General features: G+C 38.9%; 1 protein-coding gene and 1 long non-coding RNA gene across 18 annotated transcripts in view; one reads left to right on the forward strand and one right to left on the reverse strand.

Moving 5' to 3' along the window:
• The window catches only part of NCKAP5 (NCK associated protein 5), a 441,589-nt gene that overhangs the window by 265,732 nt on the left and 148,941 nt on the right, over positions 1-26,916 (reverse strand). For 10 of the 17 annotated variants that reach the window (XM_046944122.1, XM_040704248.2, XM_040704247.2 and 7 more), the window contains exon 1: positions 7,553-7,652. The exons of 6 other annotated variants lie outside the window; for them this stretch is intronic. In XM_046944122.1, the coding sequence (XP_046800078.1) occupies positions 7,553-7,630 (78 nt within the window). In that variant the 5' untranslated portion in view covers positions 7,631-7,652. Of the gene's footprint in view, positions 1-7,552; positions 7,653-14,245; positions 14,266-26,916 lie in introns of those variants that run through there. One more of the 17 variants, XM_040704249.1, reaches the window with a different exon arrangement.
• On the forward strand, positions 23,888-25,489 carry LOC121111339. The gene is made up of 2 exons (XR_005861710.2): positions 23,888-24,116; positions 24,255-25,489. It is a non-coding gene; the product is annotated as an uncharacterized LOC121111339 (long non-coding RNA).

A 26,916-nucleotide genomic window follows, 5' to 3' on the forward strand; every position in this document is an offset into this window, starting at 1 on the left:
ACTGTTTCCTCACTGCAATCAATGAAACATTTGCTAGGATTAAAACTCAGAGGTAAAACCACAAGCTATCCTTCTCTGTGGGAGCTTCACTTGGACAAGAGGCAGAAAATAAGGCATGTGATACAGTTCTCTCAGCAAGACCCCAGAAACAGGATGCTTTGCTGCAATGGATAAGCCAGTCACACATGCTCTGCTAAGAAGGGTGAGCTGGAGCTTTTTTCAGATAACCACTGAATTTTAATAGAGTAACGCTAAAGCAGAACCAGAACACACCTATTTATATATTGGCAATGCCTAGTCAATATTTTGCCAAACAGATGTTTGTCAGATTGTTATGGTAAGCCCCTTGAAAACCCCATCCCTGGAGATGCTCAGGGCCAGGTTGGATAGGAATCTGGGCAGTCTGAATCTGGTAGATGGCAACCCTGCCCACAACAGGGTGTTGGAACAAGATGGTCTTTAAGGCCATTTCCAATCCAAGCCATTCAATGATTCTGTGAAGCTGTCATACCTTATTCATCGTGCTGGGCTCTGGACCCCAGAGCTCTGGCTTTTTAGCACCCCACACCTCCATTTAAGGGCTCCAATATTAAATGTCATCACGGAGAATGGTGCAAAGTTCACAGAGTGGAGATTGCCCTGTCCCTGGAAAAGCACTGTCACGCTCAGGGCCTGATAGAGCATCAAACATTATCCATAGGCTGCTGGCAGAATAGCCATATACAGTATAAGCCAGCTGAGGGGCACAGTTCCAGCTCCATCTTTGATTCCTCCTGGGCCAGAAAAAGCCCTGGGGAGCAACGCACTTCTTACCCTAGGCTAGTGAGCTTGTGAAACTTGTAAAGGAAAATTGCAAAGCACCTACCAGAGTTTTTCCTCTGGATCATAAAATTCTTAATTAGAATTTCAATGAAGTTATTAGAAGTATGGGTTGGGCTGAAGACAATGTCACCAAACACGACAGAATACATTACACAATGAAGCATGAACAGTGTGCTTCATTTGCCCATTTACTTTACAGTCAGCTGAGAGAGTATTTAGGTCATTATATTTAAAATGCCATTGCATTAACTCCTCTCTCATGCAGCAAAACATCCAGGTGTTAGCAGCTCCACTATGCTTCCTCATGCCAGAAAGATATTTATAATCACTATAATAGAGTATTTTATAGAAAAGTTACCCATAGTGAGTCAGGTGGCAACCAGAGTTGTGTCAGCCCAGCTAAACATAAAAACTTATGTGGAAAAAAAAACAAACACAAAAGTAATAACGTTCTTGAAAAGATAAATCCAGGATTTTGCATGTATGTCAAGTTTGGAATGAAAAGTAATTCAGAAGAGATTACACTGTCTGTGTTATACTTGTCTGCTTTTGAATATTGCTCCATCAGACATGCCATCAAGGCCTCTTACTCCTGTTCAAAACTGGGTGGATTTCTTTGCCTTGCTCAGGTCTCCCAACATGTCCTGCTTCCTCAGAACTTCCAAGTTTGTGTACAACAGACGTATCTCACAGAACCGCAATTTACCATGCATGCAAGTGAAAATGATGGCTACTGGTAAATGCAGCAAGAAAATGAATATTATTGGTGCCACCTTCCACAAATACACAGCATATGAAGCAAAATCTCAGTTTTGAGAAAAAAAGAAAAACATACTTAAAAGCAGATCAAGATAAGCGTGCACTGGACACCAAGTTGTGCTGCCTCTGAGGTCCACAGGCACCAGCCGTGTCCAGTCCAGCATCAGCCCAGTCAACCCCTCAAGTCAACGTTTGCTAGCTGCCAAAACATCTTTAAAAACATTTTCCCAACCATCAGTAGCAGTTACACAGAACATTCATCTTGTATTATTTTTGGTGCATGAAATGTCTTCTTCAGTCCTGTTTTTCATTGAATTCACCCAGTCAATGTTAGCTGTATGTGCCTTATTAAGTACTGGCCTTGCCTAGTAAACATTTTGCCAAACAGATGTTTGCTAGATTAAAATGATACTGGAAATAGATTGATTTCTGCTCCATGACTGTGTCCTGCAAATAACTTCTCATCCTTTGAATAGCCATGAATTGAATGTAGGAGGTGCTCAGGGATAAGCTGACTAGTCTAGAAATATCCACAGATTCACCTGAAAATAAGTCTATTCCAAGACGATATGGAGAAAAGCAAACCCTTTGAGCCGACTGGACCCCAAAGCAGAATATCTGCAGGCTTTAGCTGGATTACCATCATACTTGCAGTCCAAGCCTTGTGCACAGTGGGACCATATGGAATCACAGCAAAGGGAGATAAGGAAAGCACCATCAATATCTGGGCTGATACTGACTGATCAGAGAGGCTGTCAGCTGTTTGTAACAAGAGTTACAAACAAGAGTTTTAACCAGTGTTATTTGATTGCTTTGCATAAAACATTCAATAGTTCAGAAAGTCATCATTTTCTCTCACATTACATATAAAGGCTCTTTAGTAAGAGCTGAGATTTACTTAAAATTTGAGTAATATTGTCAAATTTTCCATTCAGTTTTCAGAAGAAAATTTACTTTGTTCTACACTGCTGACACACTGCAGAAGTCTCTTCCCTCTCTGAAATCACATAGCTATTTCCAGAGTTTATTCTCCTGTTAAGCTTTGAAGATATCCAGTATATTCCATATAATGCATCACTAAAAACATAATTTTATGTTGCATTTTGGAGTGTGAAGTGTGCATTACATAGGAGAAATGAATATAGTAGACAAAGAAGTTTGAGAAAGATTCAAGTCACATTTCAAAATAAAAATCCCCAAATTGGATTTTAAAGCTCCGATCTTAGGGAGGAGTTTCCATGTAATTTTATTTCTGTCCTAGGCAGGGCCAAGGATCAGGATACAATCCAAAGAAAACACAAGATACAATGATTCTTTCCTCAAAACCCAGCCTGAACTGAAACTATATCCAATGCAAAGATATTTTGATTAAGGAGAATGACTCAGTACCAAAATATTGAGAAAGTTCAGTGATAGGATCAATGCTTTATTACTGCCACCAAATCAGAAATGCCACTGTTTTTTTTTTTTTAAGGAAAGGAAGCTGATGTGAGGATAACATACTGCATAATGGCCATACCCATGGTTTTTCCATGGCAAAATACATTTTAATGCTAAAGGGAGTTTCAGCAGATTAAGAAATACAAAATGGAACTAAAGAATAACTCTTTTCTGCAGCATTTGTAGGGAGAGCCTGATGTCTAATCCTTTGTGTCTTACCCAAGTGCGATTACATTATATTGCCTGCTTATGATGAGTGGTTATTAATCATTTTTAAAGCCAATTTATGAACTTGGCTTTGAATTCTGTTCTTACAGCATCTTTGCTGTTCTCCTTGGCCTTCTTTTCAAAATGACAAAAAACACAACAAAAACATTGCCAGAGCAGATGATGTATTCTGTTACAAACTAGCAGAAAAACCTCAAACTACCAGTCCTTCTTCATTATAGGAAACTCTACATGCTATTTTATTTTCACTCGTTTAATTGCAAAGTAAAATTTTGTTCCTCTGAAGCTTCTGTTTCCATAGATAAACAAAAGCAGACACCAAAAGAGCATCTTCTAATTCTCAAACTCCCCATTCCTCTGCCAAACATTTGGTTTAGCTTAATCACACAGAATAGCTCCGGGGTTTTCATCGCATAAATAGGAGTGCGATATTAAGTGACAACTGAATAAAAAATAATTATATGTTAAGTTTGATTACTCACAGTTAAACTTCCCCCAAACTGCAATACTTTCTTACAAGTTTCTGAGACACGTATCAAAAGAATTTCTGGATTTGTTCACAATGTTTCATATGCCTACATAAGTGAGCATTTCCTCACAGTACTGCGAAACAAACAGGAGAATCAAATCAACCTCGTTATATTTATTTTACTTCATAACTTTTCAGCCAGATTCAATAGAAACTATATCTGATTTCAGTCTATGTGTCAGAACACTGTAACAACAGGGTATTTATTTAATTTAGCACAGACTACTTTTTGAGCAACAAATGATAATTTCCTGCTGATTCTTGTTTACTATGACTTATCCATGGGAACTGTGCTCTAAATAGCCAAAGTCCATAGGATGTCAAAATCTGGAGCTTGGACTGGAATGTACACAGATCTTATTAATTAATGAGGCCTGGGAAAATAAATGGCATAGAGAAAACGCATTTGGGCTCTGGATTCAGCATGAGAACAGAGGCAGTATTTAGATTTGAAGCCAAATCAGAGCAAGCATTCAAATACACACAGAATAAGGGTCCTAGCAGCAGTTATAGGAACCCTCCTTCCCTAAGGGAGAGAAATCTCCTGATATTTCCTTCAATTCTAGCCAGCTCCGAGCAACTTCCTCCTATTTATTTGTTTGGTTGGTTCTTTACTCGCCTAGGTTTAGACCCAGGGACTGATAGCCCAACCCTACAAATTATACTGTACTTTTAAGGTGGTTGGGCTCTTTCCAGAACAGCACTAGGAAAAAGAAGTGCCAGGGTAGCTACCTGCACATCAGTGAGCACCATGCTTCTTTTGGAAGCAGCCCTCTGCCGCTTGAGTTCTTTTTCCATGTGAGAGGTAGAGCAGAGCACACTGCCCACATGCAGCAAGGAAAGTTGTCAAAGGCTCAAACCTGGTGTCATATCTCAGCTTCATCTCAAGCTGTATTTCGTCCACCTCCATAAGTACTTCCACCATATATCACAACATTTTGGCACCAAGCTACAGAATACAGCATCTTACATTTGTTATAGGCTGAGCTTTGCTTGCAAAAGAAATGATTCTTCCTTCAGTAAAAGCCAGAACAAAGGGTAACAGCTGATGTTACTGACTGTCCTACTAGTCTTTCATGACTCCCCTCTGCAGAATGGGCTGAAAATCTGCTTTTTAAAAATCAGATTTCCAAACTAACTGTACAGTTAGGGAAGGGAATGTACTTAGGAGCATTACTCCCAGCAGATAGTAAGCACTCTATGTCCACACTTCTCCCAGTAATTTACCTTTCTGCATTTGTCTTGCGCTCTGCCAAAGAACGCACTGTTCTGTATCAACTTTCAGCTACAGCTTTTCTTTCCCAGCTTTTCCCATTCCCAAAATGTGAGGAATATTTCTTTCTTTTGCTCTTCCAAATGAAGCTTTTGTTTGAGGAAAGGCACTGTCTTTTCAAAGCTTTGAGGATGTGTCAGAAAGCATCCCTAGACTGAATCTCTGGTGGGAAATCCACAGCTGCATTCCTTCCTGCATCAGCACCAGCTAAAGTAGGAACATGAGGTAACCAGCAGCAGCACAGAGCAGACACAGCTCATGTCAGACACTTGCCACAGGCGGGTCAAATTCAACCCAGGAGCTCACAACAAACATGAAATGACATGAAGACTTGTAGAGTGTCTTGGAGTTTTTTTCCTTGAATCATGAGAAATAAAGGCCTCAAGAATAAGAACTAAAGATCTCTTTAAAGATCTCAAAAATGTTTTCATCTGAATTAATGAGTGTCTGCTCTTCCCCATGCACACTCATATTGTTGCATCCCTCTGTTTTAATATTCCTCCTAATCATTCTTGGAAGTGGGTTGTTTGAATTGCATCACAAAAGTGTTTGTAGAAAAAATACCATTACTCTGTTATTACATATACTAATGTCAGTTCCTTTCAGTGGTTGGATTCCTAGCTCCATTTTTCCTTTCTGGAAAACCATATTCAGTTGGGAATCCTTTCCATATGCAGAATTCCCCCCTGGATTAACAAGGCTGATGTCACCACCATGCAATTCTAGGTTAAGCTGTAGTAACTCCCCTGATCCCAATAAAGCTGTAACAGCAGAAAACTGGAGTAACACAACAGTGAGTCACACTCAGGCAGCACTACATGTGGATGACTTCTGGATGCGTCCAAAGAATAATCAATGAATGCTTCTCATTTTTACCAAGCACTGGCTGCAATACATTGCAAAGTATTCACTCGGTATGCTTTAGTGCACTTGGAAAACTTGCACAAAACAAAAAACCAAAGAGCTGATCACAACAGTAATCTGAAGTTGTTTGAGACACCAAAGGTTATCATGTTATAAGGCAGCAAAATTGATTAGATGATCCTGATTCCACAAAGTCACACCTTATTAAGCCTTAGTAAAACAGTGTCACATACGGCTTTCTTCTGAGATTGATACCTGCGCTATAGCACCATGGGACAAACTCCTATGTTTTACTTTATTTTTAATCAAGCAACAAGACTGGGAGTCAGGCCTAGGAAAAAGGCAGGAATTCAGTTTTGCGCCCCATGTTTGTAGAATCAGGTGATGTAGATTGCACTTTTGCATATATTTAATGTTAGACTTCTCTCTTCCCATGACCTACTTCCTTTCCTATAAGGATTCATGCAGAGGGACCGATAACAAAGAAGATGGCATGGAATTTCCCAGCTTTAGTAGCAAGAAACATCAAATTCAGCATGCACTGCACAGTTCTATTTAAAGCACTGGTAAATGAGCCAACAAACTACTGTCCATGAGCATTACATCACATGTTGCCACGTTCCTCTGAGGGTATATAAAGCTGTAGTATGTTCACTAATGAATTGCATGGTATGTTCAGGCCATATGGCACACTGGAATGGTACAGTACAATACTCTATTTGTGGGGGTGAATAACAATCAATATATGACACGTATATCATCACATGCTTATGAAACATAACCCAAGGAGACTAAATGTTAAATTAAACAGTAAATATTGTATTGCTCCTTCTCGTGTGCTCATTACCATTTAGTTTCTATTATTTGTTTATAAAATCATTTATGCTAATAACCAAAACTGCCAACATATTTATTTTCATCTATGTCCTAATTTTCTTGCTGTTGTGGAAATAGAGGAAAGGTGATTGGCTACTTTTATTTTGTTTCAAAAGCTCCAGCTGCTGACTAATTGCCCTTCAGAAAAGCAAACATGGCTGTTTCTCATATCTCCACTGCATTTTCTTATTTCCAAATATGAAACTACAGGAATCCAAGGCAGTTAATATGTCAGGTTTTATTTACATAGTTCTTCAGTTATCATGGAAAGCAGCAAATCTGCCCAACCTTTTGGATTATGAGAGGATTTTGTTGAAAGATAAAATACTAGGGAATGGGTTAAAGTATGTAAATAAATTTAAACAAACATAAAAAAAGCAGAACCCTTGGACTATCTCTGTGCATTATGGCAAATGAAGCAATAATCTCATAATACCCTTTGACAATGAGGTCTCTCCATTAGCTAATAGCTGGTTTAAAACATGGTCTTATAATAATTCTACAGACTAAACAAACATTTTTAAATGAACAGACATATGCCTAATCACTCTGATTTAAAAGGTAGAAAATGTACAACATTATGTTGAACTAAAGACCTTGATTATTTTTCTGCATTATATTTTGAACAGCATAAGCCTGTGTGCAACTGCAGCAGCCCACGATAAAAATATCCCCTGGAGTTAAACCGGCTTTGAGTTATCCACACAGCTTCCCCTCATGCTGTACCTGCATGAGCTGCCCTTCTGGGAGCACAGACCTACCTGTAACCATTGAAGAAATGGTAAGCTATGCAGGTCATTGCACAGGCATGGATCACAAGGGCTCCTGCAGCCACTCATTCAGAGTACAAAAATCCTGGGCGGGCTCAAATAGGCAAGATCTCTCTTTTCTCTACAGACCAAGTGCTGCTGCTCTTCCGCTTCTTGTGAATATTTAACTAGTTTGTCAAGTTGGATTATATCGCCTGTCCTAAATCCTATTCCATTAATTCCAACTAAGTGGGTGTGCTTCTAACGCAGCCTCTCAGGCAAATATTGATACCTTATCAAAACTTCTTGTTTGACCTGAAAGATACACACATTTCTTCCTGAGTGCATCATGTATGGGCGATATGGCTGCCCAAACAATGCACCAAAGAGAAACTAACAGTAATGATTTCTGTGTTCCATAGCAACAAACACATAAAACAAGGGCCTAGTTGGTTTTGCAGCATTTCTTCATGCAACAGGGCCAGAATGACTTTGTTTTTTTTTTTTTCCTCTAGTTATGTACATCTATTTGCAGGATAAGAGTGTCTCTCCAGCACAGGCAATTCGCCAACACAATTCTCAACTGAACAAATTTCTTCCCTTCAAATTTAAAGGCACTATTAATATCAAACAGCAAAAACGATGCAAAACCCATATGGTTCTTTAAGCTACAGTAGTTAACACTAAAAAGTCAATTATCACCATTCTACAGCAGCACTTGCTCTCAGGAGGTAGAATTTTTTTTAAAGAAATGTTATAACGTGTCAGTTATTTGCTGGGGGAAAATGTTGACTTTTATCAACAAACTGCTTATTTAAAAAAAGGGGGGGGGAAGAGGGGAAGATGGGATGCAAAAAAGCTAAATGATATGTAAAAATATTCTCCATGCATCTCTTCTTCCCTGACCTCCTGTAAGCTTTGTCACATACACACACACACACAAAAAAAAAAGCAGTATCTAGAGCAAAAGTCTCAGTCCAACCAAAGTAGGTGAGAAATGTGATTCATGTGGCATGCAAAGAGCTCAGAGGGCACAAGAAGGGACACCTCACCTAGACACATTCCTCAGTTCCATTTCCATTAAGTCTGTGGCTGCTGGGCAATTTTGCATGTCTTTGATAATCGTGAATGTCTACATCTCTATAAAGTTATCCAAGCTTTTCTAGTCCTTATTAATGACGAAGTCAGGTCTGAAATTTTGATCTGCATGTTGATGTACATATTTTGCTGTAGCAATAAGAGATCAAAGGTTAAAGCCGTTAGCACAGAGCCTGGCTGTGAGACACTGAGGTGTCTGGAAGCCATCTGCTCCCTTCTCTGAGCTGACCTGTGCTAGGCTGCACCACCATCTCCATTCTTGTACCTCTGCCAGGGATGAAATGCTACTGCAGGATGGTTCAGTATTGGAGTACAGGCTCTTGATGTGGTTTCGGATCACCTGAAATTAACAACAGCTCACATACATGGCCATGAGCCTTCACATTCGTTATCACTCAGCGAAATCATGTACAGTACAGATGGTTGTATGTACAAAGAGAATTCTTAACCCACATCCAATCTCTTGAGCAGCCTAACTCCTCTTGCATTCCATGCTGCTTCTCTGAAACCCACAGGCTACTGAAATAGATACTGAGCCTCAAACAGTCAAGATCTATTTTATAGTTCTAAAGCCAAACCATGCACAATTGGTCTCTGAAACTAGTGGAACAAATGCTACTCTTTTCAGCATGATATTTTTGTCTTTGATAAATATTAACTGACATATAATACTCATCACAAGAGCGACTGACCCATATTTTGTAAGTAGTGAAGCTATGAAATGGGAAAGTTTTCTGACACTGCCATTAGGAGCATTCAGCTGCTGGGGCTGTGAGTCAGATCCCCCCAAGACCGCAGAGCCCAGAATCACTGCATGCAGCAGCAGCAGGAGGAAATGCACTGGAGATCACTTGACAGAAGATTTTCCTGTGGTTCTTTACATCTTTCTAATTTGTTAAAGAAAAGTGGAGAGTTCCCAGTTGTGTAGGGTTAAACATTATTTTTCTCTGTGAAGAGAAAAATCTCACCTTGCTACTGAGTCTGCAAGATAGCACACATCACTGTGCCATGAAGACATATTTGGAGTAATTGAATTGCTAGTTTCAAAAAACCATCACAGAATGTAACTGGTGAAACTCGCTCTATTCCTTACAATATTTAGATCTAAATAAGAACCTTTAGTAGTTCCTGTTTTTATAAAATCAAAATTAAAAAATTGCTCAACGTTTGCTACACAACAGAAGTCTTTAGGAAATAATACATTCTTGAGCCTACAGTGTTTTTTATTACAAAGGAGAAACATCGCTCATGTTTTCAGGTGCTTTCTGTTTTTTTTTTTTTTTTTTTTTTTGTAAATAATTAGCTTGATTCAATATTTATGGACCAAAAGGGAGTGAAGAAAATATAAAGACACTCAAACTCTGCCTAATATCGTAAGCAACATAAAATACCTCAGAAGAATTTGGTGCAGGAGAATCTTTGTTTACTTACATAATGCAGTTCTGACTGCTTATTCACTCTTTTATGAAAGTATTGTGTGAGCTTTCCCAGTCAAGCTGTTTGAAAGCATGAATAGCTTTTCACATCCGCTGCGACCTGAAGTCTCCCCTCACAATATTCAGAGCCAAAGATCAGAATTTCACACAGAGCAGAATTAGCCCTTTAATAAGGGAGTCTGTGGACTAGTATAAAGCAGTGGTCATATGGCTTTTGGGAATTGCCTCCAAAATTTGGTGTCACTACACCATCCATATCAAGGAGTTACATGTTGTTTCAGACACAAATCCCCATTTTTGCATTATTAAAAAATATATTAAGTGAGATAGCCACTTTGAAGGCCATTATTAAGTTGCTAGATGTTCTATGTTCTTTGGGGAACATGAATAAATTCTTATCTTCAGATCTCACTGAAGAGTGTTCATCCTTTTCTTGAAACCTATTTACACGTGTGATGGTTTTGCAATTGCACAGAAGCAAACCTTTTCTGGTACCAATTGCAACAAATTTAACTCACAGACTCACTTATGTATCTTAGACATTCCAAGTGAGGTCTTAACACTCTTATTGTCTTATGAGTGCTGAACTTATTCTGCCAAACTCCCATTATCCCCAGTGAAAATTTGTCCAAAATGAAATGGAAAGAAAAAAAGATTATGTTCTATGTTTGGAAGAAAAAATGAACTGTCTTGGTAGCTGCCACAATTATGTGCCAGAAATTGCTGTGTGGGATTTTAAAAGGTGCTTACTTTTGGCCTCTGTTCCCAGTGAAATCAGTCAGTGATTAAACTTCCATTGACCTCAGTGGGAACAGATTTAAACTAACATTAAGCATTATAAAATTCAAATGTGCAGGTTTTACGTATTGCACAACATACCTTTATGAACACTGTTATAAACATTTTTCTTCATCAAATCTACTGGCAATGAATCTTCTGCAGTAGATGTTGGGAGAGGCTGAATATGTGCCTTCAGTGTCACTTAAATAAATTGCTTATAGTGCCACAGGCTAAATAAGAAGAGCCGATTTTTTATAAGCTCATAATGTTTTTCTTTGTCTTAGAACATACTCATTAAACTTTGAGTAGTGTACATCACACAGCATTCAACATAACTGCAGTCCTAACACTGCCATGTGAGGCCCATCACACAACAAACTGAACATGACTTTTTCATGAGAAACAATAAAAAACATTCATTAATAATTAAGCTTTCTTTCCTGTATGTCTGGTTGAAAAAAAACATATAAAAGAAAATAAAATCTCTCTTTCCACATGTCACTTATGCACACACTAAATACTTTGGATTTCTGACATTAGGCTCAGTCACACTAATACCTTGTTTAGAGCGTTGTCAGGCATCACTATTTCATCACTACATACATCACAACAGGCATCACTGTATTTCACTATTTTAAACAAAAAGGAATTCAGGACCCTCACTGCAGTTCTATATATAATTTTGGCCTTGGGCTAAAAAGTAAATACTTGCTTTTCACAGAATGCAGTAGGCAGTTTGGCTTTTCTGGAAATAAAATTGTCCTTTCACCATACTCTCTACGTTGAAATCTTCAGAATGAGTCAATTAGAGAAAAGAACATAATAAAATACTAAATATTTCCTGTTGCACTAAAGTCGATAACCTTGATGGCACACACAGTTCAGTAAAGGCACTCAGTCCTGTGACCCAGCATTCCATGCAGAAGTGGGAACTCCAGGTAGAGCTGTCAGAGTCCCAAAGTTCATTCTGCTGTAGAAGAACATTTTGCTATAATGAGGTCACAAGGTGTTTGTTTTTAAACTGATCAAGAAAACAAGGAAACTGCTTTCCTCCTCAGCCAGCTTCTCTACAGATCATTACCATTCCAAATTTCTGCTGCCTTCTGCCTCCATACTACACCCGAGCAAGAGACATGTTTTCTTTTATTCTTTATACTTCGTTGTCTTTTGTTGAAAAAGTATCTTACCTTTTCCAAGATGGAAAAATCTTCCTTTCAGCTCACTCACCTCATATTTTTCCATATTCACTGATGCCAAGAGAGAATGACAAGGAAACTGACTGTTTCCTTTCTCCCATTCCCACTCACTTCTCCTTCTTTCCCTAGAGTAATCCCAGTAGGGCTTGTAAAAGTTTAACATTATTTTGGCTTCACCCTATATCCAGAATCAGTTCTGTAGCAGGCAGGAGCTAAGTGTGGCACTCAGGAGTCAAAAACATGGTTTCCCAAAGCATCTACATACTCAAAGACTGGAAAATCTAACATCCAAATAACAGCCAGCCAAATTTAGCTTAGTGTGAGGTTAAAAGAGAGCACAGCCTAGGGAAGGATAGCTACAGGCCATAAATGCAAATAGCTGTGTGATTAACAACATGTTATACCCATAAAATTTAAATCAAAAGTTGGTCAGCTGAAGGTCATTAACTAAAGACAGCTCTGAGTTCTCCTTCCCTCTGCTCTGCAAGGCTGATACCATTGGGAGTTATAATGAGCTGAGAGGAAACCGCATAGATTTAAGAGGTTTTGTTTCTAAAAAGAAAATGGATTTGATTGTTATGGTAAGCCTCATCTGTGTAAAAATAAAAAATAAAAAAAAAATTCCTTGCTGATTTGAGTGACTATAGTCACTAAGCATCACTTAGGTAGCACTTGAAAAGAATACTCACAACAAAAGGCCAAATTAGATTGCTTGGGATACCTTGCCAGCTTTTGTAAGTAGAGTTCAAGAAATGTGAAAATACTTACTGTCTAATAGCTGCCTGTTGGTTGTTAACAGTCACCTTGTACAAGGGTTAGACAGGATTTTAATATTGATTCTATAAGATGTTAACTGAGAACTCCTCAAAACAGCAGACGAGGCTTTGGAGTCCTAAGTGCAGGTACCATCAACTGTGCATCCCATCAGGACACTCTAGTATGAAATAACTTCTGAATAAACTGCATAATTGCCTCTCCTGTATGGATCAATCTGCTTGCTGGCAGTACAAATCCCACTTTTTTATCTCCACTGCTGGGACTGAGCAGAAATTTGGTGGATTTAAACAAAAGGGAAGAAAAGATTTATAATCCTGATGAGAACATCTATGACAAAATATGTCTTCTGTCACAATGGTAAGATAAAAGATTTCAAACAAAGTCAATGTTTTAATTCATAAATTAATTTAAAAATTAGAATCTACTGAAACAAACTCAGTTAAGTTTAACCCTTTGGTCAGTTCCACATTACCAGGGTAGCTAGAGAAAATGAAATGCTGGTGTGCCCCTGAATCAATAGAGGACAAATTAATGCCTTTGGAAGGCTTTTGAGCTTGACTCTTTTGAACTTGGAATTGTCTGATCCATGCAATGTCAAGGGATTAATTTTCCTTAGCAGCAACTAAACAATAGAAAAAATCAGTAGGATCTGGCCAGCTGTGAAGTCAGTATTACACCTGGCCATGTATACGATGGCAGAGCATTTGAAAATGATCCAAAGAGCAATGAGCCTCTAAATTAAAGTTGTCAAACAGTATATTCACATAAACACTGATTTAAGCATGTTTACAGTGGTTTCAATTTATGAACATATTATTATTGCATTATCTTCCTTGGCTTCTTTGTAAAGTTAAAAGGAAAAACATAATTCTGGTCTTTGTCTGGGAAGTTTTTCAGATGCTGACTTTATTTATTTGTTTATTGCCAAATAGAAGCCTTAAGGAAGTGTAAAGTATCTGTTGTGACACACTGTACTTTCTTACTAGATCAAATCTATGTCTCTGTAGACAGTACATAATAGCACAAAAGGGGAAATGTGAGATGAACTCACGCTAGGATTAGAAAAAGAAAGGATTTAAAGCTGAAGGATTTGAGGGAAAACATCCATTATGATACACTTCACATTCACCATTAGGCTGCCGTTGGGAGGAAGAGAATCAAGAAGCTGTAAAACAGGCTTTAAAATGGGCTTCCAGGGACTTGAGTCAGGAACCAGCAGACTTACATTAGACACACTTCTGACAGGTCTCTAAGTTAGGATACTCCATACATAAAAATAAATATGACTCTAGCTGACAGACTATTGTTCCTACTACAGTGTAGTTCACAACCAGTCAGAAGTCTTAGAAGACTTTGAAATCTAACCATTATCTAAAAGCACAGTAAGCACCGTGTGCAGATCAAGCATTATTTCTCACCTAGAGTCCATGAGGGACAGCAGCCTTCTCTCCTAAGGCCCGCTGCTCTCTCTCCTGGGAGGCTTCAGGAGTCCAGGACACAGCAAACTCAAAGCAATCCAGGTAGCAAAAGGATTGAGCTAAATGAGGCAAATGTGATAAACTTCAAATATTTTTTTTACAGTCTTCTGTCTTGTAAATTAATCTTTTTTGGGGGGGGAGGGGGGGGGGGGGGGGCAAGGTAATGTTGATTACTACATTTCCTCATTCTGATTCTGCAGATAGAGTAGAAAACTGACGAATCCATTCCACTTCATTAAATTGGAACTCATTTTTCTCAGTTAGCTCAGCTTCTATTATTCTTCTCCCTTTGGGGAAAAAAGTCTGCTCTATTTTTCCAGATCACCAGAGACCACCAGTGGTAGGACAGCTTCCAGAAGGTGAAGAAATGAGTATTAGAATATTACAGTTTAATCCAGATCCAGAGTAGTGCAGAAAAGGACTGATTTGCAAATGATTAGAGACTGGGAGCTAGAGAAACTTTCAGGATGGAGTGTATTGTTTTACACAAAAAAGTTTCTGGTTCAGGTTGCTGTACCAGATTAGAATGGGCCCTTTCCAGTGGGAGACAAAAGCAGAAGGAGGAGTTGAGCTCAGGGCAGTGGTTTCAAATGAGGCTGCATTCTCTTAATCTCTCTAAAATGCATGTATTTTCATTGCCATAAACCCATGGCAATGAAAATACATGCATTATAGCGGTACTGGTAGAGTGTGTATTCATTTTGGGATGCTCCTAGCAAGCCTAATATGAACTGACTGAATTTAATAAAAGTAATATTTCATTTCTTGTTGATCATTCTTGAATAGGCCTGAATTCGTTGCTCTCTCTGTTTCAGCCTAAGAATCTAATCAGAAACACAGACTTTTCTACTCCATGTTTTTTTAAAAGATAATGTTTTTTGCAACACCCAAATTAAGTAGCAGAGCACAGACACACAAGACCACAATGGATATTACAAAGTATTCCCCAGTGGGTCCTACCAATAAATCATAGCTATGAGAGAGAACACAAAGTGCTTGAAGCAGCGTGTTGATTCTTGCAGCACCCAGGTCTCAGGTAGGCAATCCACAGAACTGCGTGGAGCATATGCCTACTTTTATTACAGGTCCCTGAACACCTACAAGATGGAATTGGGTTTAAATAGAGAGTGGGAATGGAGTAGAACACTTCGAGGGCATAGAGAAGCTGGAATTTTGTTGACCGGCTGCCTTCTGGAACTCTGACTTCCAGAAATCATAAATTTGGGAGCATCCTCTGAGTTCAGGAAAGACATTTCAGCACATTCAAAAGCTATCACGATAGTAACAGAGGGTTCAAATAAGAGGATTTGGCCTTAAGTAAATTCTTCTCCCATTACTAACACTGTGTCAAGGCTTATGCCAACTGGCACTTGAAGCTGTTCTACTGCCAACATTTGCTGTCTTCAAAGTATCTGGAAAAGAGACAACATCTTGTGGGTCTCAGCTGTAAGGAGTCTTCTACAGCACTGTAAGATGAGTCTGCAGAAGTGGCAGGCAATTTCCATAGGAACAGCCATCTCAGAGACAGAGCGAGAGATTACATATATTGGATAAACAGAGTTCATTTTTGTCTCCTGACTAATATTTAGGATCACATTCTCCACTGGGATAAATTAGAGCATCTTTAGCCATATGTTTGCAAAAATCTTGACATCACTGTGTAAACCATATTATTTGAGAAGATCAGTCTGGTGTCTGCGTTCTTTGACTTACAGTTTGAGGGCCTCTCTGCCTACTGTTTTTAGGACAATTTGTTAAAAATCATACAGCAGGAAACATGGTCACACTTCATCTTCATGCAGATTGAGACTGTATGCAATGCCCCAAGCCTGGGTTTCAGGAAATGAAGATGGACCAGGAACCAAGCACCATAAGGCAAGCAATAAAACCATGAGAGCTTGGGGCTGCAAAATCTCTCCAACTCCAGCTGCCATCAGTGGAACTTTGTGATTTTCTGCCAGCTGAGGATCCAGCCCTCAGTCTAAATACTGACTCAGTGTTTGGTCTCGTGGACTAAACAAGAAGTTTTGTAAAGCATTTCCCAACCCAGTTGAATACGCCCAAAAGCTTCCACTTCAGCTTTTATGTGATCAAAGATCTCTATTTCACTTTGCTCCTGAATACAGTCAAACAATTTTTAACTGCTTAAAGATTTTATATATATGCTTGCTTCACACCTACAATATACTAATTATTCACTACAAATTCAAGAAAAAAAGAATTCCCAACCATGTAGTCATAGCTAACACTGGAAAAAATATTAAAGAACAATTTTTCCCCTCAAAAAATCTGATTCAGAAAAGAGAAATCAATCTTTACTATTATGCCTATAGTGAAAATTATCATCTACCTACTGAGAGCTTTGTGTTTTACTTGGTCAACAAAGTACGTTCTATCTGTCTTAGAAAAAAACCAAGCATTTCATTGATCACATTCTTTGAAGAAGATGGCAATATTAACAACATTTGAATGGTTTCAAAATTTTTAAAGAATTTTTCTGTAACCAAGCAAAAGACAACAAGTATCATTATCTGCATAATATCTGTAAGATTAATATTATCCCAGGACCACCAGCACAGAAGCACATACATTTTTCCTCAAAAATCACAAATTTCCAATATATTTTCATCTCTGTGACTGCTAGAAATCTAATTTTTTTTTTTGACACTTGTTCTTTCTTGAGCCTGATTCTGCATTCTCAGTATATTGACTGTAATCCGAATTTTGTAAAAAAGAACAAATTGTTATCCTTAGCAATTGCCTGTTTTCCTCTGATGCTGAATTAATTGGCTCTTAATTTCTATTAGCTGCTTTCCAGGCTGGACTTCATTCTTTTAAAGGCTCTGTCAGTGGTACACTGCCACATATGTTGAAGTAGATCTTATGGATCTATCCTCTGTTCTCATCATTTCAGTAACTGATGTAATCAAGGCAGAAACCCTTGGTTAATTATTTTCATCCTTAAAGGATTACTGGAAGATTATGAAAAGTAGACAGGTATGTTATCATTAGTTGTAATAGCACCGTCTCACTGAAAACCATCAAAACCTCTTTCAGATCAAAATTCCTGATTGAGAATGTGCACTATGCCATTATCCTAACAAGTAGGGATAGTAGACTGGGATCACGAGTTCCCAGGGCTCAGAAATAAAACCACCGCTTTTGATCTGTAATCATTTGTTGTTTCTGTTTTCCTCAGCTGCTTAACTCTGGCCTTAAGTGCTCCTGTGCAACAGCTTCCATTTACAAACCAGTTGCACAGAGACAAAATCTACATTACCCCCAGCTTTGAGAGCAGTCAGCCACACCAGGAATTTTTTCCCAACAGGATATAGAAATGCTTTTTGCTGCTCACATTCTCAGCTTGCCACATCTGCCTCAGATGAGAATCTTTCTGTTCCCCTGACAATGACAGCAGTGAGAGTGCACATCCATGCCTCATCCATTGCCCACACAGCATAGTGGGCACCGCCGGGGGAGATGTACTTGAGGACTTCCATCTCTGCTAAGGGAAATTGTCTAAATACAAATTTACCCCATGAAGAGGAGAAGACCAGTGTATCTGTTTTGAAAGGCTATCAATGATTTCAATAAGGGGCAATAGGTTTATTGCCTTGGATTCACTCATAAAACTCTTGTACTACCATTCTGGGGAAATGAAGTTGTACTTTTACACTGTCTGCTCTTTCTCATAGAGAAGGATGAAATTTATCTCTGACGACTCTTTACTGAAAACGAGGCATTATTATATATCCCAGGAAATAAAATGAGATTATAACCAGTACAGATACTTCCCTCAGTTTCTTTTTGGAAAAATAGCAATTATCAGGACTTTCTGAGAGGTTTGTTAATCAAGACAGAATCTATGAACTTGTAATAATTCTCGTTATTTTCAGACACTGGAAAAACAAGCCCATTCCTATCCTTAACCTCCTAAACCAGGCACAGCACACTCAACAGACTCAAATTCAGCCTCCTGAGTATATTCCCAGTCTCTAAATATGAGACATGCTTTCTATATTTCCTGTTAAATGATATAAAGTAGAAGTATCTATTTACTAGAGATTCAGACAAATGCCTTTATTTTGTCTCTGTGCCCTTTTAAGCCACTTTGTTTCAGGATATGTGTTACTTCCTAACAAAAACATATGATGGTATCAGACCCGCTGGAGAGGACTCACATCACAAGCAAAGGCTGAAGCCAGCTTAGGAACAGGGATCAGACAAGCACACCCTTAAAACAATCAGGGAGATTTGCTCCTTGCAACTGATTTTCTGCCTCTCTGCCACTCCTGCTTGCAAACCCATGTCCTTGACAGGGGGGGACAGAGAAGCTCAAGGATGATGTTGCCACCTTTCCCTCTCTGTCCAAATCCATTCTGGGATGAGAGGTGCCTCTCACACAGTCATGCAGAAATGCAGTTCATACACTGCTGAACTGCTCTAAAGAATACGGTTCAATAACTTTCCAGGGAGTTTGGTCAGAGGAGGCCCATGGGATTCATTCACTTAGAAAAAAAAGAGCAGGACTAACTTTTGAAATTCGTTTACACAGATCATAAATGCAGTAGTTTCAGCTGATCAGCCAAGGGGAATGGCTTGGGAAGGCCGGAACAAAAAGCAACACTTGGGAAGAGCTTAATTTCATTGTCTGCAGGTTTCTGCACTGAGTTCAGCTTATTTAAGCAGCTTTTCTCAGTAACAAAGGATGTTCACACTCCAGCATCCACAAGTGATACCAGTTTTGGAGGTACTGATGTGACACAGCCTTGGTGCTGGCCACGGCGTGCACACACTGAATGTAATCACATTATGGTCACTGGTCTGTGGGCAAACACCAGCTTCCAGCTCACTAATCAATTTGCCTTCCACCAGCACAGCAACATCCAACACGGATGCATTTTACACTGGGGGAGGGAGATATTGGGAGGTTATAAACTGTACATTATGATCTCTAGAAACTCCTGTAGTACAACACTGGATGGCACATTACTCACAATGTGTATCCCAAAGTAAGGTACCACAGAAAAGCACCATTCTGCTCTCTGCATGGCACCAACAAGTGCATAAAGAGTAACTCATCCTGTTTTGGGGTTTGTCAGACAGCCATCTCTCACTTCCCTCTATTCTGTCTCTGCTGGCACCACTTCCTGAGCTTTGCTAATTAGTGCATTGAGCCATATACATGGATATATAAATAGAGATTAGATATGAAGACCTTGTGTTTCTGACTTTCAAGAGTACTCCTAAAAATAAATGGTAATTGTGTCCAATGCAGAGCACTGTTCTCCATACTTCCTTCCTCACATCCATTTTGTGAGCATAGTATAAACAATGATTTTACCATCATAAATAATTCACGTCATTCCATAAGATATCAGCAATGCCAATTAAACATATTTCTTCCCATCAATGAGAATTTCCTGTTTTCCACTACTTTTGGGAAAAAACTCTTACCCTCGATGTACAAACAATCGAAAAATAATGTCGTCTGTTTCTCATTCCCTGCCATCAGAGTTCACCTTGCACTCACTGAGCCCAGACTCACAGGTTTGTGCTTGCTGAAGTCTGTATCCTCACTCCAAAGGGCTGTTCTGCAATTTGTGCTGAGCTGGACAGCTTCTGGGACTTGATATGAAGGCACGATAATGCAACTTTAGTGGGCCCATAACTAACAAATATTCTCACAGCTTCAGCCCTGAAAAGCATATAACTTAGTAAACTCAAGCCATTTTCAGTAGTATTTGAACAGTTTTAAAAGGTTGTTAGATGGTAAGCAAAGGCTGACGGAGATCTTCGTGCAGTGGATAAGAATAGCACAGCACAGATGTAATGCTTCTTGGTGGATGATCCACCAGGTCTTTACAAACATTAATTAAGCCTCACATTTTCCAGATGAGGTAGGTAAACACTGTCACTCCCTTGTTCTCAGATCTATAAAACAAAGCCAGTAAAAGACCTGTGACTCATAAGATATCAGAAGAGCCAAGAGTAAAATTAAAAAAGCCTCAGCGGCCAGTCCACATTTGAGCAACTTGAATTAATTCAGCCGGTGATAGGATCCTTGTACAGGGCCAGATCCTGTTTCCCCTGCCAATGACAGCAGATTTCTGGCTGTATTTGACTTCCAGTTCTGTACAACTATAAATAATCTGTTGTGTTTCATTCTTCCAGAGGCCAGTCATCTATAATTTCTGACATGACTTCTTTCCTCCCTTTCTACTCCATTCCTTTGATACTTAACCCCTCAGTTCTTTTCTGTGTAGCACGGTATTAAGAGCAACCTCTGCAGAAAGGGAAGCTGTGAATCAAATGATGAACGTGTTCAGTGCAGAGTCCACAGCTGTGAGAAATTCGGTGTTAACAAAAGCTGGCAGGAAAGAGTTTAAATTCGCCCTTCTGTCCTCAGATGTGAATAACAGCAGGGTGTAAGTGGCCCATGGACATTGTAACTCTCATCTTCACCATGGGATGAATTTCACTTAAACACCACATCTTATCTCACAGTTTTGGTCTCCATTCCTGCCCATTTTCTGTTCTGTGATATATCCAATAGAAACTAGAAACTATATCCAATAGAATCTAATAATAAATACTAACCACACTTGTGCTTTCATTCTGTTTTATACTTGTAAATTGTAAGCAGTGTACCACACACATGGAATCAGAGGTGACACAAGACTCAAGATGAACACAGTAAAAGAAGCAGCAAGTTCATTTAATGCTAATACAGATTTTCTATGCTGCTTGGCTTTATACATCACAGAGATGGAATACCAAATTTCTCTTGGTCAAAGATGTCCTCAAGAAGGCTTTTGAAATGAATTCACCAGCAAGTGGCTTAGGGCAGAAGTTTTGACCAAGGATGGCGGGGCTATAATCGGAATTAGGACACGGTAAGGGTAACTGCATATTGAATTATTTAAGCTGAGATCACATCTGCCTGTGTTATTGAGAAAAACGTATTTTATTGCTTGTATCTATTTGAGCCAACAATAGTACAGGAAGAGCTTCGCTATGTTCTCTTCAGAACATTAACAAAACAATTGCCAGAACATTTCTAACCATAGCATTTGTTCCTACTGCAAACACAAACATATTTTTCAGCTCAGAAATTAGATACATTGTGCTGGTAGTTGAAAGAATCAAAGTGTTGGTGAAGAGCAGAGATGCAACAGATATGAATCCTTCAGCTGTCTATCAGGGCATAGTGAGCTCTGGAAATACTGCTCTTATTTTCACAATCAGATACATGAAAATTAGCAGTATTTGTGTCATTTTTTGAAATACTTTTTTAGTACCTACATTCCAACATGAAGTTCCCACTTAACTGTACAAATACAGTGGTCACTGCTAAGAGCAAAAGAGTCAAGCTCCCTTCTGAGCTGTGCATGGAAGTCCTATATCTCTAATGAGATGAAAAAGGCCTAAATGGAAGGACAGCATTTGGACCTGTGGAAGACAACTGATCCAGCAGAATAAGTCTCTTGAGGAGACCTAGGACTGACAGTGTTAGAAACCCCGAGCTATTCCATGCCAAAGAGGGTTCAGTTTACTCAGATATATTATGTCCTACTACATTAATGTTTCAAATGCAGCAGGTTCAGAGGAAGACATACTTGCCAAAAACAACAACAGTTTGGCTTAAAGTCAGGACCTACAACCCATAGTGTATTAAGTGCCAATATTCTTGAAATGTTTCCTATTTTTATGAGTAGAACCTGAAAGTCAAATGCTATCATGTAGCAAGTGTAAGAAGATATTAAAAACCAAATGTGTGAAGTGCAGCACATCAGAATGATTGTGGTTTGAGAACAAAAATATAGAGAGTCAGGCCACTGTTCATGAAGTACTATTTCAATAATTAGAGTACTGATGTCCACAAAGTTGGCTTGTATGTAGTGGCAAAGATAGTGCTGTCTTAAAAACTGATGAGCTGATTTAAGACTGACAGTGTTGGAAACCCTGAGCTATTCCATGCCAAAGAGGGCTCTGTTTACTCAGATATATATGTCCTGGAGTCTGAACAGGTGCGTTCTATCTTCTAGTGCAGACCATGCCTAGCTTGTTTTTTCAGTTAAATATGCACAGAGTATTACCTTCTAATCAGGTTCTCCTTGTAGTGGTCTGACAGTGCATTGAGGTTGCCCACCACTATAAGAATTCCATTCCTCCCATAGTCTGAGGACAGAAAATCATTTCAATACCATGAACCAAAATAACAGAAAACTTAAGACTCAGAGTGCTGGAGATACCCCAAAGTGCAGTCTGGACAAAAATGATGAACTGAGGGGATGCAACTGGAACTGACCATTTGAGAAAGCTAGAGATAAGTAATTCTTGAACTGGGGGTGGGAGGGTCTCACCGTCCCTTTGTGTATAGCCTTCACCACTTTGCACAGAATACTTAATTAGCCAAGATTTTCTTATTCTGTAAGTGGGAGATTTGGATTCCTATTGCTGCATCAGTGGATTGTCAATTATTCATATGAAATAGAAGAGAGTCAACAGGAAGAACTGGGATGCCCCATGCAACATAATGACCTATTGCGCAGAGGCTGTGATGCTCTTGAGGCAGAGGACAGAACTGAACCTTATAGTAGCAGGATATATTCATATCTTTCTCCCTGGATGACATAGCTCTTTAGCTTTTTTTTTCTTTTTTTCTTTTTTTTTTTCTTTCTTTCATTTCCTGAAACGAGAAGGAAAATTTGACCCAAATTCACGAGCAGTTTCCAGGCAACTGGACTTTGCCAGAGCATGTAACAAAGCTCCAGTCCTCCCTGAAATGCTTTTTGCTATCCTGCTGTAAAAAAATAAACGGAAATAGGGGCTGCAGTCCTACCATGAGGTAAGCTAAGGACAGCCACCTATTTCTGAAAGGCAGGGAGAAGAATTTTCTGTCACTGAGGAAATATTAAATACTTATCATCAGGATGTATTTTCTACTCTAAAGGATGATGATCCAGATCCTGATGCATGTCTTTTCCCCCCACACTGCCAAGACTTTTTTCCAGTTCTGCTGAATGAAATAACTTTTAGTTCGTTATGCTGTATTAGGATCTAAAAGATCAAGTTATTATCCAGAAACCTTGATGGTGTGTAAGCTGTGGATTTGGGGCAACAGAATAAGCAGAGAATAGGAGCCACCCTAATCCAACCATTTACTTTTCAATACATGGAGCAGTAAATAAGTGTTTTAAAGGAAGGAGAACAATGAAATATTTTTTTACTTTTTTAAGCATTTACTTTTTTGAGCATTTTCCTATAGCATGAGAAAGGGCCTGAGAAGTGGTCTGACTGCCTTTCAGTGCTTCTCCAAGCAAGTGGGGAGCTGAGCTGGTTTGGGAGCCTGGTCAGCCCTTCGTAAGAGGCCTGAAGAGGTAAGATAAGCTCTGAAAGCACTTAGGGAAAGGCAAGCTAATGACAGACCGCAAAGAGAGAGATGATCTGTCTGAGTGAGCAGAGGGGAGAATTAGTCTCTTCCTCTGACAATCATAAAACAGTGTTTTTCACCTCTAACCTGGCTAATAAATTACTGCAGAAAACCCAAACGAATCTCTGTTGCAACCTCTAACTAGCTCAGATAAAGCTGTGCTCCAGACAAGTTCAGGCAGACATCACACTTGTTCAGGCTGGGGCTGGCAGAGCCCTGGTGATGGTTGGCTGTGATTGCTGAGCCCTGAGGAAGATCCCAGGACTTCCAGCAGCACCGCTCCTGGTGGAAGGGGGACCTGCAGACTCTGACAAGCTACTGCTGAGATTATCTTCTGGGGACAAACCAGGTTGAACATCACAGGAGCAAGAACAGGTGGTCTGAAATCGTACTAACTTAAGCTTTTAACCAATTTACTTGTAACAGACTTGTTCCCACTTCTAATTCTAGATTAGCCCTTGAGATAAACAATATGTCTAGGAATACCAGCTATCTTTTCCCCATTCTTCCTAGATACAGTCATATGAAGCCAGAGATATTTAAGAGGATAACTGAACTCTGGGTCTTTGTACACAGAAGAAATCCTACTTGTGCCCTGTGCCTCCTCCTGCATCGAGAAACTCAACTGAGCGGCTCACTGCAGACCTGGAGTAAAAATAATGTATACAGTGCAATTTGTTTGCCTCTTTGTGTTTTTAATTACTGCTAATAACCCCAGTCTTCAAACTATATTCTTGTCTTGGAGAACTGTACATTACGAGAGATGCACTTATCAGTACACAGTGCAACTGTGCCCACAGACAACATATTTTAATGACTCAGGTTACCAATCATACTATTCCAATCATAAATCTATTCAAGAAAGAATAAAAATGAAGGAATGCACATGCCAATAAAAATTAGTAAGTGGTCAGGCAAAAGAATGATACTTTATCTCCCATTTTGGCCAATAAATACAGATTTTATTTTTCTGTAACACATCCAAAAGTTGGATAATACACCATTTTTACCATTACAACACTTCATTAAAAAAAAATAATAACAATTCCTCTAACTGTCCTTGACTTTAGGATTTGAAAAAGCATTTTTCACATTATTTTATACTTATCTCTAATTTTATAATAATTTTATAATAATTTTATAATAAAATTATACATAATTTTATACTTATCTCTAATGCTAGTTATTCTACTGGCAGTGGTAAATCACATCACTCTTAAGATGGGGATCATCTACCACCGCATAAGTTTGTTCTTTTTTTGCCTACGCTCATTCAGCATGAATGCCACAGGAAAAGAGGATATCTGTCCTTAATTAAATACATGACTATTTATTTCTTCTGCAGTCGGTATTTTCTTTATGGTCTCTCACATAAAGATGTGGGAAACGGTTAACATTCAGACTTGCAAGGCAAAACAAAACACAATACGACTGCTGCCAAGTATGGCATTCTTCTGTGTGTCACAGCCAGTGAACTTAATCACGGTTCATTAACCCTAAATCCAGTTTCTCATTCACGTACCCAATAGTGTTGTATCAAATCATCTCTCATAACTTCAGCTTGATGTTCTTATATCAATGTGGGCTTTTTTTTTTTTATCAACATAGCCTATAGTCCTTGCAGTTTTCATTATATTTATAAATGGAAATACAGCACGTTGTAATTAATCATTTCAAAAGCTGGTTTTGAAGAGAAATAAACTGGGGTTACCAAATCTCTTCCCTGAGGATAGAGACAGTCTGATTAAGTGCTTGAAAAAGTCCCTTTTTGATATCTTTTGCAGAAAATGTCCCTGCTGTGTCTGCCCTCAAGTTATTAGTTTCACCTGTAAACAGTTCACTGCCACTGCTGACTCCACTAAACATCTTCTTTGTACTTCAATCTGCATTTTATGTGAACTCTGGAGCTATTAGCCACTAATATCAACATCACTGCACAGTCTAGGAACATTTATTGCTCCCCTGCTTAGTTTAATGTTTCTGCCTTAGTACTGTAATATTATTAATAGTCACCAAGTACAATAAAAGAAAATTAAGTGTTTATTTTGTTTAGGCTTTCGCCACTTTACCTGCAGCCTTTTTCCATTACATTTGCACATAAATGAGCATACGCTACATTTTTTAGATGCAAATCAGGGTTTAACTCCCCTACTCACATTGTTCTATTTTCAGTCATCTTCCAGGCCACTTCATTTGTTATTGCAAATGGAGGTATATTATGGTAAATTTATACATATATGTATTTTTTATAAATGCATAACATGCATAGCTATTCGCTTACCTAATAGACTTCATTTGTACATTTTACTTCTTTTAAAACAAACGTTTTGTAAAAAGATGGTCTTCAGTGGAGTTATGACATAGTTTGCAGAAGACATTCACATCACGCACATGCTAAAATAGCCTATTTGCTCTTTGAGATGCTGCTTTATTTTTCCCCTCAGTTTCACACATATAAAACCAAAATCAAGGTTTTAATGCCTATTAGATAAGCATCGATTCAGACATATTTCAGACTGATGAGACTGAGATCTGGAGACAGTTGCCTTTAAACTGACAATGAAATTCTGAAGCGTCCACTTTCTAGAGAAACATTGGCCTCTGTAGACAATGTGCTGTTACAGAGTGAGCCAAATACTATCTGGCCAGAAAAGTAAAACTAAAGAGCTTCCCATGGCCATACACAATTATGCGTTAAGAATAGCATTAACCGCATTTTTTCCGAAGACAAGCTTGAGTACATATTGCCACTAAAGCAACTAGACGGTGGATAAAATTAAAGATTACGTAGTTAATGAGTACGTGAAATTGCAGCTGCAAGCAGCCTCCCTCTGCCTCTCATGTGCCATGTGGTGGGTCCAGCCCAGGCAGCCTTGCTGTATTACAGCAGCCTGAGAGGAACCTGCAGGGAAATGAGGGATAAAATGGCATTTTCTGGAGCCCAGAGACTGAGTTAAAATGTAACCCATCCCATAATCTCTTCAGTGGAGAGAAGTTAGTTATTTTCTCTACCTAGATAATTTTACTTTGTGCATATGTGTGTGTTTCAGCCAGCACCGCCAAACTTGCACAACCCTGTGCAATTGCAGCATGAGTTACCTAAACTAAATGTGATTTGGGTTTGAAAACGGAGGCCCAGGGAAGCCCGACGGGCCCTGACTTCCCAAACATTCAG

Source organism: Gallus gallus, chromosome 7 (genome assembly GCF_016699485.2).
Source record: "Gallus gallus isolate bGalGal1 chromosome 7, bGalGal1.mat.broiler.GRCg7b, whole genome shotgun sequence".
NCBI lineage: Eukaryota > Metazoa > Chordata > Aves > Galliformes > Phasianidae > Gallus > Gallus gallus.